At 37.9% G+C, this 12,435-nt stretch overlaps 1 protein-coding gene across 6 annotated transcripts in view; it reads left to right on the plus strand.

The window, feature by feature from the left end:
* Positions 1 to 12,435, plus strand: part of SBF2 (SET binding factor 2) — a 595,850-nt gene that overhangs the window by 533,236 nt on the left and 50,179 nt on the right. For all 6 annotated transcript variants that reach the window (XM_030560381.1, XM_030560383.1, XM_030560382.1 and 3 more), the window contains 2 exons: positions 4,146 to 4,330; positions 7,861 to 8,037. In XM_030560381.1, the coding sequence (XP_030416241.1) occupies positions 4,146 to 4,330; positions 7,861 to 8,037 (362 nt within the window). The remainder of the gene's footprint in view (positions 1 to 4,145; positions 4,331 to 7,860; positions 8,038 to 12,435) is intronic.

The following is a 12,435-nucleotide window of genomic DNA, read 5'->3' on the forward strand; positions in this document are numbered from 1 at the left end:
AGTCAGACCTGTGCTCATCCACTGTCTGTACAATATCATGTTCTCTAGATATATCAGAACAAAGTGTTTACATAAAAGCCAGTCAGAGTGATTCTGTTGTAAAGTAGATGGACATTCAGTTACATTTTTGCTGTAATTTTTCAGTACGAGGGCTTACTTGGCTTTTTTATATATCTTTCAGAACAAACATGGTATTACTCAAAGTACAGACCTTTGTGTCTCAGACTGTCTTCAACTTTGGCTCAGATATGGTGTGGTGCATAATTAGTAATATGAAACAGTGTTTGTCATCTGTTTTTATCCCCAAGCATTTAAACAGTTAAGAGGCAATGTGAGTGGAATAGAACGTTGTCACAGGATAATGGTCTCTTGCTACTAGATAGATACTGATGTATTTATGGAAAATAAATGTGGAGTCAAAGCCAAGACATTTATTGAAAAAGCAGGAGATGTTGTTACTGTAATTATGTTCCGTTATAACATTTTTGTTATACCAAATGGTTTGTGTAGATTAAAACACTTGGGGCCAAATCCTGCTCTTTGATGCATATGTATGACTCCCCCTGGAAGTCAGGAGTGTGCACTTGAAGGAAGAATTTGCCCCTTGATATGGTGAATGTTAGTGGTTTAGAGTGATAATTTTCCTAAACAGCATACACCTTATGCTATGTTTTAGAAGTGTAGATAGGTAGGTAGGACTGCTGTCTTGCATCTGATAGACCTGGAGAACAGAATAATTATGTGCTTAAGCCAGTCAGAGAGGAACATACACAGCATTACACAAATATCCTGTTGCTTTATGATGAAACTTGCTTCTGACAGAGTAATGTTAATAGTAATGTTCTTCAATAAGGTATCCAGCAATCTGATTGAATGGCTCAATTTCCATTTGATATAGTTATCATATAATGACATATCTTCTTATGCTGCATGTTTGGAATTATTGCAATGCCTTGAAAATTATTTATTTTGATTAGTAGGTACTGCTTTTCTATTTGGTATTAGTTTTCTGTTTTGTAATGGCTAAGAAATGCATTATCTGTTATCTTGTACTTTTGGAAATTATTTGAATATAATCCTACATCAGTGGAAACTGACAAGTAACCTTTTTCTTCTCTCCTATTCAATTTGCTGTGACTGTCTCGCTGCAATGTGCATTCCATTCTTCCTCCTTCTGTCTGTACTGTTATCTACCAGTGCTTGGGTACAGAGATAAATGTTTCACTCAGTTAAATTCCAAATCAGCAGCTAAGGGAAGAGTCCATCAAGGTACTGTATTCTCTATCCTGGCAGTATATTCTATTCTACCATCTCCATAGCTAGTGCTATGTTTTCATATATGTTCAAGTGTCAATGTTAGGCAACCTTAACTACGTTAGCAAAGTTTTGTGATTGTGGTTAGCCACACAATTTAGCAAATTTTGCATTAACATTTTTACTGTCTAGTAAGAATGGCCTCCAGATTTTAAAAATCCCTTGCCAGAAAATTAAATAGCAGAAAATCATTCCCCAAAATAGCATTTGCTACTTTTACTACTCAGTAGCAGGGTAACTTAAGAAATATTATTATCCAGTCTATGAACTTTCCTGCCAACATCATGAATAATGTTGGTAAACAGAGAAGCAATGGCTTCTGCTGAACTAGAAATACGTAAAAACATAATATATACCAAATAAGGAAACCCATATCTTCTAAGATACACATCTTCTACAAATAATAAGGCACAAAAATTAGATAGCAAATAGAACAGAAAGTCATTAACTTTATCTTTTTAATCACTGTTACCCATCACTGGTAAATGTACTAGTCTGCATGTATTTGTAATTGGCTCTAGCTTTTGATGTGCTACAAGCTATAATCATGGCCTGCTTTGACATTTGCAAAATAGGACTGATATCCTAAGGGATTTTACTAGTAGATAGTCTCTGTGTCCATCTTCTTTGTAGGAATTTACAACCTTATATACAAAAAATGAACAACAGTTTATTTCTATTATTAAATGACTGCTGTGATTCTTTATTGAGTAATGAAAACCTCATTATTATTGCTTCAGTGATATATTAGATATGGAACAAAAGCTAACATTAAAGATAATCTTTGTATAGGCGAGATTCTTCATACAACTAGCTTTTTATGAAGGAGGAGCTGTTTAAAGGGTGACTGTTATCAACTTTAAGTTCCTAACAAACCCTTCTCATTTGTTCCTACCTGTTTGTTCACATCTAAAGCTGTGATCCAGACAAACAGACAGACTATGCTGTACAAACAGGCAAGTCCCTGTCTGAGATTTCTCTACAGTATTATTGTTTGAGTAGAAATACTGTGCTATTTTTAAAAAAAACTCTGACCTGCTTCAGATATCTCAATGGGATCTCACCACTATATACAGTTTTTATCATTTTATTTATACAGGAAGGACTTTTTTCCTTCTTTTTTTATTCTTTGTATCTCAGGACCAAGATTTTCAAAGATGACTAGATATTTTCAGTTCCTCAGCTTATAGGTGTTCTGCTTCATAGATTTATAAGCAAGAAGGGACCATTATGATCATCTAATCTGATCAACTACATAACATAGGCCATAGAATTCACTTGTTAACTTGAACATCAGACGCTTGAAGACACTTGAGACGCTTGAAGGGGATTGAATATTCAGAAAGTGCTGAGTTACCCAACTTCTGAAAATTAGATGCCTTTAAGTTACCTCAGGTTGGGCATGCAAAAATTAAGGCATTCAGAATTACTAGTCATTTTTTAAAAATCTTGTCCCAGATTTCTAGCTTGGTTCATTGAGGCACAGAATCACATAAATTAGTGAGAGAAAATATTTATTAAATTATCTAGTCCCTCTCTCTGCCAATGCAAGGTTGATCACTACTGTATATTTATTGCTGCTTTCTTATATGGAGGTGATATGGCTCGTTGAAGGCTCCACAGTGAACTAGAGAGAGAATTGAAATATGATCCCAGGATCTTCTAGGCACCACCATCACCTAACCATTAGACCAATGGTTCTCAACCAGGCGTTCGGAGCCCCCATGGGGCCTCAAGCAGGTTTCAGGGGACCAAGCAGGGCCAGCATTAGACTCACTGGGGCCTAGGGCAGAAAGCCAAAGCTCCACCGCATGGGACTGCAGCCGGGGGCTCTGAGCCCACCTGCCTGGGGCTGAAGCTGAAACCTGAGCAATTTAGCTTCATGGGGGCCCCTGTGGCATAGGGCCGCGAGTAATTGCCTTGCTTGCTATCCCTACTGCCAGCCTTGGCTTTTAGATTCAGAAAAAACAGTTATAGTGGCACAGGTGGGCCATGGAGTTTTTATAGCATGTTGGGGGGGCCTCGGAAGAAAAACATTGAGAACCTCTGCACTAGACCATTCAAACGTCTGTCAAAATGTAATTGTGGGGCATATGCCAAAACAAAGGACGTGCTTAAAATCAATGTAGGCATGAATATTTAAATACTAAACTTCATAAAATAATCCATGATTGTGGCTTTAAATACTGTAATTACTATTATTCAAGCTCAAATACGAAATAACATCATGAAGTTTAATATTTTGATTGCTTGTGCTGATATTAATTTTAATTACAGTAAGAAGTAATGGGGCACTCTATTATTTCATATGAGGTACTTTCAGTTGTTGAGGAAAAACCTAATGTGATATCAGGCTATTCCTAGTAGATAAGCTCCCAAAATAACAGTCCTGAAGCAAGGAAAGCTATAGAAATTTGTCCATAGTACTGAAAAGATCACTTAGCACTTTTATTAAATGCATATTAATTATTAGCAAATTCTAATTCATTTCAGAAGCATGTATAGATTTTATAGCAAACACTATTAATACAGCACAATGTTTATCAGTCTGTAGACTATTAAATGTTTGACTAGGTTTGATCAGGATCTCACATTGTATTACTGTACTGTAGTTTAATTTGGAGAATTTTAAATGTGAAATTATTCCAATTTGGGATTATTTCTTTCCAGTGCATGATATTTGTTCCATTCTATAAATAATCCAAATGATATCTGCAAACACCTTACCTTAAAAAGTATACTTATGTATGCATGTTTCAGTGTGTGTATTCTACAAAACTTCATTTGTATGAGAGAGAGATTGTTTTGTAACATTTTTAATCTTTGTGAAGGTGTATGGGCAAGTCTTCGTTCTAGCAATCGATTTATCAGCACTCAGGCGCCATTCATTGATGTCGGTGCAAGACTAGCAGGGAAAGATAACACAGCGTCATACAGTAACAGTTCATTTTTGCAAAACCAGCTTCTGAAACGCCAAGCTGCCCTCTACATATTTGGAGAAAAATCTCAGTTAAGGGTAATGTCTATCTTCCTTATGCTTTAAAAGAATTTTTGTTTCGTTGGGTTTAATTTTTTTTATAGATAAATAACAAAATAATGTTCTAGATCAGTGGTTGCCAAACTTGTTCCGCCGTTTGTACAGGGAAAGCCCCTGGTGGGCCAGGCTGGTTTATGTACTTGCCGTGTCTGCAGGTTCGGCTGATCGCAGCTCCTAGTGGCCACGATTCACTGCTCCAGGCCAGTGGGAGCTGCTGAAAGCCCCTCGGCCCTCGATGCTTCCAGCAGCTCCCATTGGCCTGGAGCAGTGAACCACAGCCACTGGGAGCTGCGATCGGCTGAACCTGTGGACGCAGCAGGTACACAAACCGGCCTGGCCTGCCAGGGGCTTTCCCTGCACAAGTGGCGGAACAAGTTTGGGAACCACTGTTCTAGATACAACAGCTAGGTAACTTTTCTTAACGTGTAGACTCTCATAGAGATTCAGAATAGTATTGGCTACGTAGACACACATCCACATTTTTATTGTCTTGTTATGTACGAGGTTGCTGTGTACAATATATTAATATTTAATACAATATAACCCAGCACAGGATAAGGTAATCCAATGTGTATTGTCAATGATGCAGTGGATCAGAGTAACGCATTTCCCTTTGTGTTCATTTATATTTAAGAATCATTAAGGTTAAGACTCAAACTCAGACAAGTTGAGAGATTTTGAAATACAAAGTAAAGCTGACATAGAAGAAAGCTGATAGATTTCAAAATAGCCCGCTTTGGGAGTATGCACAATGTTGGAGGAATGGAAAGCTTTGCATGAAAAAACAGAAAATTCCACTGCTATCCCCAGAAATTTGAGGCAAACAGTAATGTTTGGAAGATCTAGGTAGCGTCACCTTTCTGGTAGCTATAAATCTCCACCTGCATATTTTTCATCCATACTTTTCATCATGAATATAACTCAGGTATCCTCACTTAAACACATACTGGTATACCACTCTACATCTCCTTCACCTTGATGACAATTCACTTTCCATAGCACTGTCCCTACTTTCCATTCATCTAACTTGTATACCAGCATGCAATCCAGTGCATTCAATAATAAAGCTAAAAGATTAATGCTAGTGAGAAAAGCCTTTTTTTTTAAGCTTTGGAAAAAGTTTTACTGTTCTGATATTGAGATTTTAAATTTTTTTTCTTTTTTAGAAGTACATTTTAAAAAGACATAATCATGAAAATTATAGACTGGCCGTTGACCATAGTAAGCAGTCGTGACACATTATACATAAACAGATATAATTATTATAAGAATCAATATAGCATGATATTAAAGTAAATCTGAGGAGAACTAAAGTACATCCCATGATATATAAAATCACTTAACTTAAAAGATTATTTATGTTGAATTATCTTTTAGACATGTCATGAGCCATATATTTCTTCAGATTTTGGATCTTTAGGACATCCACTACATGTTCTTTTGATATTGAACTCATAGAAACAGTTGTCCTGGTTTTAATGTCCTACAGTGATTAATAGATTATGGTGGGCCAACTGTCATTTATCTGTCTCTGTGAGTAGAGAGCTGTTTGACTTCGGCTTTTAAATTTAAAAAAAAACATACTTTTACTGCTGGTCACATTTAGCCTTAGACTTTCAAGTGTTTGCCAAGCTTTTGTTGGTTACTTGCAAAATATTGTAGAAGCTGCCAGGGCCATAGTAAAGTTAAGTACTAGATGCCATTTCTAATATTAGTTCCCCTGAGAATCTGCTTTATTCCATTAAATACAGCATTAGTTTGATTAGGTTAGCAGAAAAATGAGAAAAAATGGCCAGTAGATCTCATTTTCCCTGCTTTCCTCTCAGTATCATTATATTATCATTACATTTTAGCAGCATAAAGTCAAGCCAGACCCTTAGATGGTGTAAATTAGCCAAATTCCATTGACTTTACAGTGGAGTTATACCAATTTACACCATCTGATAAGCTAGCCTAATGGGTCTGGGTTTCTCATTGTCCCAGCTTTTTCAGCCTGACACCCTGTGAGACCTCTCTATTTATCAAGTGTAGAGAGTTCCAGGCCCTATTTTAGGTATGTCAGAGCAGCTTCTAAAGAAAATTAATCAGACTTTTCCTTTCAAGGCCTTCAGTAATGCCTATTTGGTAAAAGTTATTTCTTCTAGTTGTATTTTCCAGGTCATCATGATTTTTTTCATAATTCTCCAATCTGTTTTTCAGCGAGATAATTTCACCCATAAAGTCATTAGTTTCAGTACCACTTTTGGGTAATTCATTTTCTATGTATGGTATGTGAAATTTAACATTAGGCATCCCTCTAAAAAGGCCACATATATCTTCCGAAATTGTATCAAGTCCGAATTTCAGATATTCTCTCAGTTCTGCTGTGTGTTGAGCTAAGCTTTGTATAGATGTAGCTACCTCAGCTTGCAATGACTGTTTACGTGAGTCAGCTGCTCTGTATCTTTTGTTGTTGTTGTTGTTGTTTTTTTAACCACAGGAATCCATCTCTAATTTTTCTTACTTTATTCAGGAAGTTAGTTTTAGCTTGACAGAAACTTTCTTTTCTTGTCTATTTAAAAAAAAGTTTTCAAATGAACTGGTGTGGGATGAGCTAAAAAAATGAGGCAGCCTTCTTACCAAAATGTCCCACTCCCGAACCCTAAACTTTATTACTCACACATTTCAGATCAGATTGAGATAAAACTCAATGTTTATATATTGAGAGAGAATTGTGGTGTGAGGGCAGGACTAGGACCTAGGAACTTCTGAATATTTATTCTGGTTTGGATACTTAGTCTCTTTGTAGCCTTTGACAAAAAATATCTTTTCTTCAAATTCCCCATCAAAATTTGAAGCTGGAAAGTGCATTGTAAATACCAATTACTATTATTGCAGATGTTCTCTGTACCCGCACACTGCAGGTCTTGGGCTTTTCTATCAGAAGAGTCCAAGAAGAGTAGATAATATTGCATACCATCAGTTAGAAGTGAAATGTCTAGGTATTCTAACAGACAATCATCTACCATTAAATTCCCTTGTCTTTGGTGATTTAAGTCAAAACCTTCAATTGAACTTAATAAATAAAAAGTATTAATTGCCCATTCTGATTGAAACAATTACTGTATAATCAAGCATCAAGCTCTTGAGTTCATATTTATCAAATAATTTTATTTTTTAATGATACTGTAACTGTTCACAGAAGTCCAATCTCATTTCAAAAGAGTTAGGAAGGTCTACTAAATGCCAACTTTATTTTACTATTCGCATAGAATAGAATAGAAGTATTTAACATCCATTTTTATTGTGGGTGGTGAAGGAGGGAGTATATTTTGGTATCTTTTGCAAGAGTGTTGTAAGAATCATTTTGTACTAGGCAGTTTCTTATGGAAAAAATTAAACGTAATTTGTGTTTGGAAATTCTTAGCATTAAAGCAATATCTTTGAAAGCATCTTTTCTCACATAGATGTTTTGCATGAAGAATATGCTTGTCCGATGAGTAATGTGTCATTGTCTTATTCGTTCACAGGGCTTCAAACTTGATTTTGCTTTGAATTGTGAATTTGTGGCTGTTGAGTTCAGTGACATCCGACAGGTGAAAACTAGTTTTAAAAAGATGATGCGGGTTTGTGTTCCCAGTACTATTCCTACAGATTCTGAAGTAACGTTCCTTAAGGCACTTGCTGAATCAGAGTGGTTCCCACAGGTAATTCATATGGCAGATGCTTCTAAAATGTATATGTAATACTGTTTACCCAGAATAAATTCTGATCTCTGCTGACAGAGAAATATGTGTTGTTCTAACCAACAAACCTTTCTCTTTGTTCCTTGTAATTAGATTGCATTAAATCAGTTATATCATTATACAGACATTAACTATTATTTTAATACAGCATTAGGAGTTACTGATGTGAGATATATTTGACAACTAGACAGTGTAATTCATTGTCCCTTATAATGTGGAACAAAATGCCAGAATACAAATTAGCTTTTTTACTGTCTATATTAATTTTTATGGCCTTGATTGCATAAACTTTAATTCTTCTGTTTCCCATTAAAGTTAGATAAAAATACAAAAGTAGAACAATGAAATAACTATGCAAGGTGAATAATAAATTGACTATTTTATTTTAACTCATACACCCATTCTGCATTTCTGTATATACCTTCATTTAATAGATAAACTAGTCTATCTGTGAGCTATTAATAGTCAAACATTGAGAAGTTCTCCTATAAAAGTCCTTCAGTGCAACTGATATTTTGAGAAATTGTCTACTAATCTCTCCCTTTCCTTCCTCTTCCCACACACATTCACACAGAGATTAGCCAAATAAAAATATGTTTAGGGATGTCTTTTGCAGGATTCAAGTGAGTGGGGTTGTGATAAATTAAGCTCTTTGTAAATCATAATAAGTATGAACATTTTTGGACAACTAGATGTTATGTTAAGAAGCTGTTGTTGAACAAATGCTCTTAAAAATATAGTAAAACAGGATAGATCCTTTTTGTTATGATAGCCTCTCAAGGAGAACACTTGCACTAAACAGAAAAAGAGTGAATAATTCACTGGAAATTAAACACCAAGGCCCATATTTTTGCCTGTCCTGTGTAGCAGTGCACGGGGGGATTCCTTACACCTCCCTAATCCCTTGTGTTTTTGCACTATGCCAGCACTTCCAATGTATGGGAGATAGTTGGCTTCATAGAGCTGCTGTGTCCACCCCCTTGCTCAAATGGGTGAAAATGTGGGAGTGGCGTGGAGCCTTGACTCCTCCACCCTGCCAACATGCTCAGTAGCATAGTTACACCAGCATGTTGGGGTGCATATGCACTGGATATAGATTTGTCAGAGGATGTTCCCTCCTTGAGGAAACAGGGAGATAGGGAGATTGTGGGAGTCACAGTGTCCCTTCAGCAGTGCTCCAGGTGCACAACAACGATGTGCTTCTCTTGCTTTGGACTAGATGATAATGTCACATATAATTCAGTATTAAGACATTTTCATGTGCTAAACTAAAATAATATACAGTATGGTTATAAATACAAACTGGAAAGCTAGTGTGAGTTTATATTTAATTTGCCATTTTTTAGACCATGCCTATGAGAAAACTCAGATCTTCATCCTGTAGATTTGTTTTTAGTATACAGGATTTTCCTCGGCCGGAGAAGAGAGAAATAAATTACACAGTTTGTGTATTAAACCTGTTTAAAAAGGCTGAATGATTCTTTAAATGGAAGTACATGAATAAGAAAAAATTAAGTGTACTGCAGTATTTTATTAAGTTAGCATAATGCACTTTAGATTCAAATTAAGAAATTTAAAGTAATAATGTTGTGCTTTCATTTAAATATATTCAGCTTTCTGTGTGGCTCCTTTTAATTCAAAGATAACGTAGGCTTCCAGACAGCTACCGTACTGCTTATTGTTTGATGGGCTGTTCAATTGTATCTATTACACCTTTCAGTTGCAATTACAGTTATAATTGAGTTGCAATTATTTTCTAAATCCTTAATGACTATGTGAGCATTGAAAGAAGTTGGGCATTTTATAATGAGGATGAATATACTTTTTAATCCTCTTTGAGTGATTCCATACACCTATTCCACTGTAGGTATGTGCACTGGTGTGGAGAGTTTTTCCTAGCGTACCTATGGGGCTGTCATGCATGCATCTTGCCTTTCCTTGTGCCCAGAGCCAAGGTGTAAAGGGTGGAGCCGCCCCCCTCAGTTCCTTCTTACTGTTGGTGGTTGGACATTGTTGTTATGCATTTAGTATGCCCTTGTGTCGTTAAAGAAAACAAAAGCCCTGCATATACTTTGTTATAGTTCATAGTATTTAGTGGTACTCATTCATCCATTTGGACTTTTCTTTATTTTATTTAATTTTGTTTCAATATTCTAATTGTACTAGTTTTGCAAGCAAACGTTGTCTCGGTAGTAGGAGAGCTTATGCCAAGATCTCATGGCTTCAAACCTTGGTCCAAGTGTCACAGGTGATGCCCATTAATAACCTTCACTCTCACTGTTTGAGATGCTTGGCTGAGGACCACATAAGGGACCAGTGTCCGGTCTGTCACAGATTTAAATCAAGGACAAAGAAGCAGAGAAGTGCATCTTCAACACTATTGCATGGAATCCACTCTTTGCCTGGCATCAGATCTCATTTGGTCTCTGCAGAGGAGCTCATCCAGCACTCCTTCAATGAGCCTTGCCATCTGACAGAGATCTTCACCAGAGCTGTGTCTAAGGAAGCACAAGTGCCCTCTGGCTAGCCTCAGCCTGGGACCATCTCATCGTGGCCGTCATAGACTGGAGTTGTTGGCTCCAGTGCCTACCATGGGGCCATGGAGATAGGTTGCTGTCTTCAGGGACTGTGAAGGATCCAGCATCTCTTCTGAGTGTCATACAACCTCCTCTCTTAGGGCAGGTCTATGCTACCGCTTGAGTTGATGCAACTTATGTCACTCATAGGTGTGAAAAAGCCACCCCCCGAGCTATTCAAGTTACAGCATGTAAGCACTGTTTACACCGGTGTTATGTCAGCGGAAGATGCACTTCCATCTCTCGTGGAGGTGGAGCAGTTATGCTGACAGGAGAGCACTCTCCCATTGGCATAGAACATCTTCACTAGACGCACTACAGTGGCGCAGTTGTATCGATGTAGTGCTTCTAAGGCAGACCTGCCCTTAGTATCAACAATGCCAGAGGCCTGTGCAGCTGTCTTTCAGTACTGGATTCCCATTTACTCTAAGGGGAGGTCCATTATCAGTATCAGTGCAAACTGGGTAGACTTTGGCACTGGCATTAGTGTCTGCTTCAATACCCTTAGTCTCAGGGATGGTACCGGCTTGTCAGCATTGTCAACAATGGTATCTAGGCCTCCAATATGTAGTCAGCAATATTTGGTACCAATAACTAGGAAGACATCAATGCTGCCACCAGTTCTGTTGTCCTGGTGCAGATCTTGGTACCAGTCTCCAGTGACTCTTCCCAGTGCTGCTGCACCCTGGCCTTCAGACTACTCGTACTCCTAATCAGAATCAGAAGTGAGTTCTTACACTTCCCACTGTAAACAGTCCAGGGTGTCATTGAGAATCTTGATCCCACTTTTAGGTATTCAGATGGAGGAAAATCTTCACAAACTTGTTTGTATTGTACACCAAAGTACAAGCAGGGAAGGGAGCCCTCTCTGTAAACTAGACAATAATGCAGCTCATTAAGTCACTCCTGCGAACTTCATTCTCTGTGTCCCCTGTAGCCAAGTATACCCAGTGAAATATCAGGATCCGTCCAAAGGTTTTGAACAATTTTAGTCGCATCCTGTACCAGGTTCACTGATGGTAGCTGAAAAGCATCACCAAAGTCAAGCTAAGGCTACCCCAAAAGAAAAGGATGCAGAAAAGCTAGACTTTTTTAGATGGAAGGTTTATTCAGCTGCTGGTTACAACTTAAAATTGTCAGCCACCATGCCCAGTTGACTTGGGAGGCAATGTCTAAATTTATAAATAAGTTGCCAGAAGACTCTAGGGATGAATTCCAGTCCATCTTAGTGGAAGGTCATCTGGTCTCCCGATTGGCGCTGAAAGCCTCCTTGGACACAGAAGACTCTGCTTTGAGGGTCATGATGATGGCAGTAACTATGCACCATTCATCATGGTTACAGTCTAGATGCAACCACAGAGCACAGAGGAGGAGGCCCCTCCACCTACTGCTTCCTCAGTTGCTTTTTCCAGGCAACCTCAGGCTTTGGAGCAACATGTTTTAGTCCTCTGTCAAGAACAGCATATCTGCCATCTCGGATCTCACTGTTCCTTTCCCTTCCTTTGGGAGCAAGTTATTCCATGTCCTATAGGCATAGCAAACCATCTGTCAAGGTTTCTTTAGGGTACAGATGTGGGGACCTGCATGGACACTTCTAAGCTTAATTACTAGCTTAGATCTGGTATCGCTGCCACCATCCAGAATTTTCAGTGTCTGAATCACTCCCTTTCCCCCCAAAACCTTCCCCTCCCTGGGTAGCCTTGAGAGACTCCTTCACCAATTCCCTGATGAGTCCAGATCCAATCCCTTGGATCTTAAAACAAGGAGAAATTAACCATCCCCC

This window comes from Gopherus evgoodei, chromosome 4, assembly GCF_007399415.2.
Source record: "Gopherus evgoodei ecotype Sinaloan lineage chromosome 4, rGopEvg1_v1.p, whole genome shotgun sequence".
NCBI lineage: Eukaryota > Metazoa > Chordata > Testudines > Testudinidae > Gopherus > Gopherus evgoodei.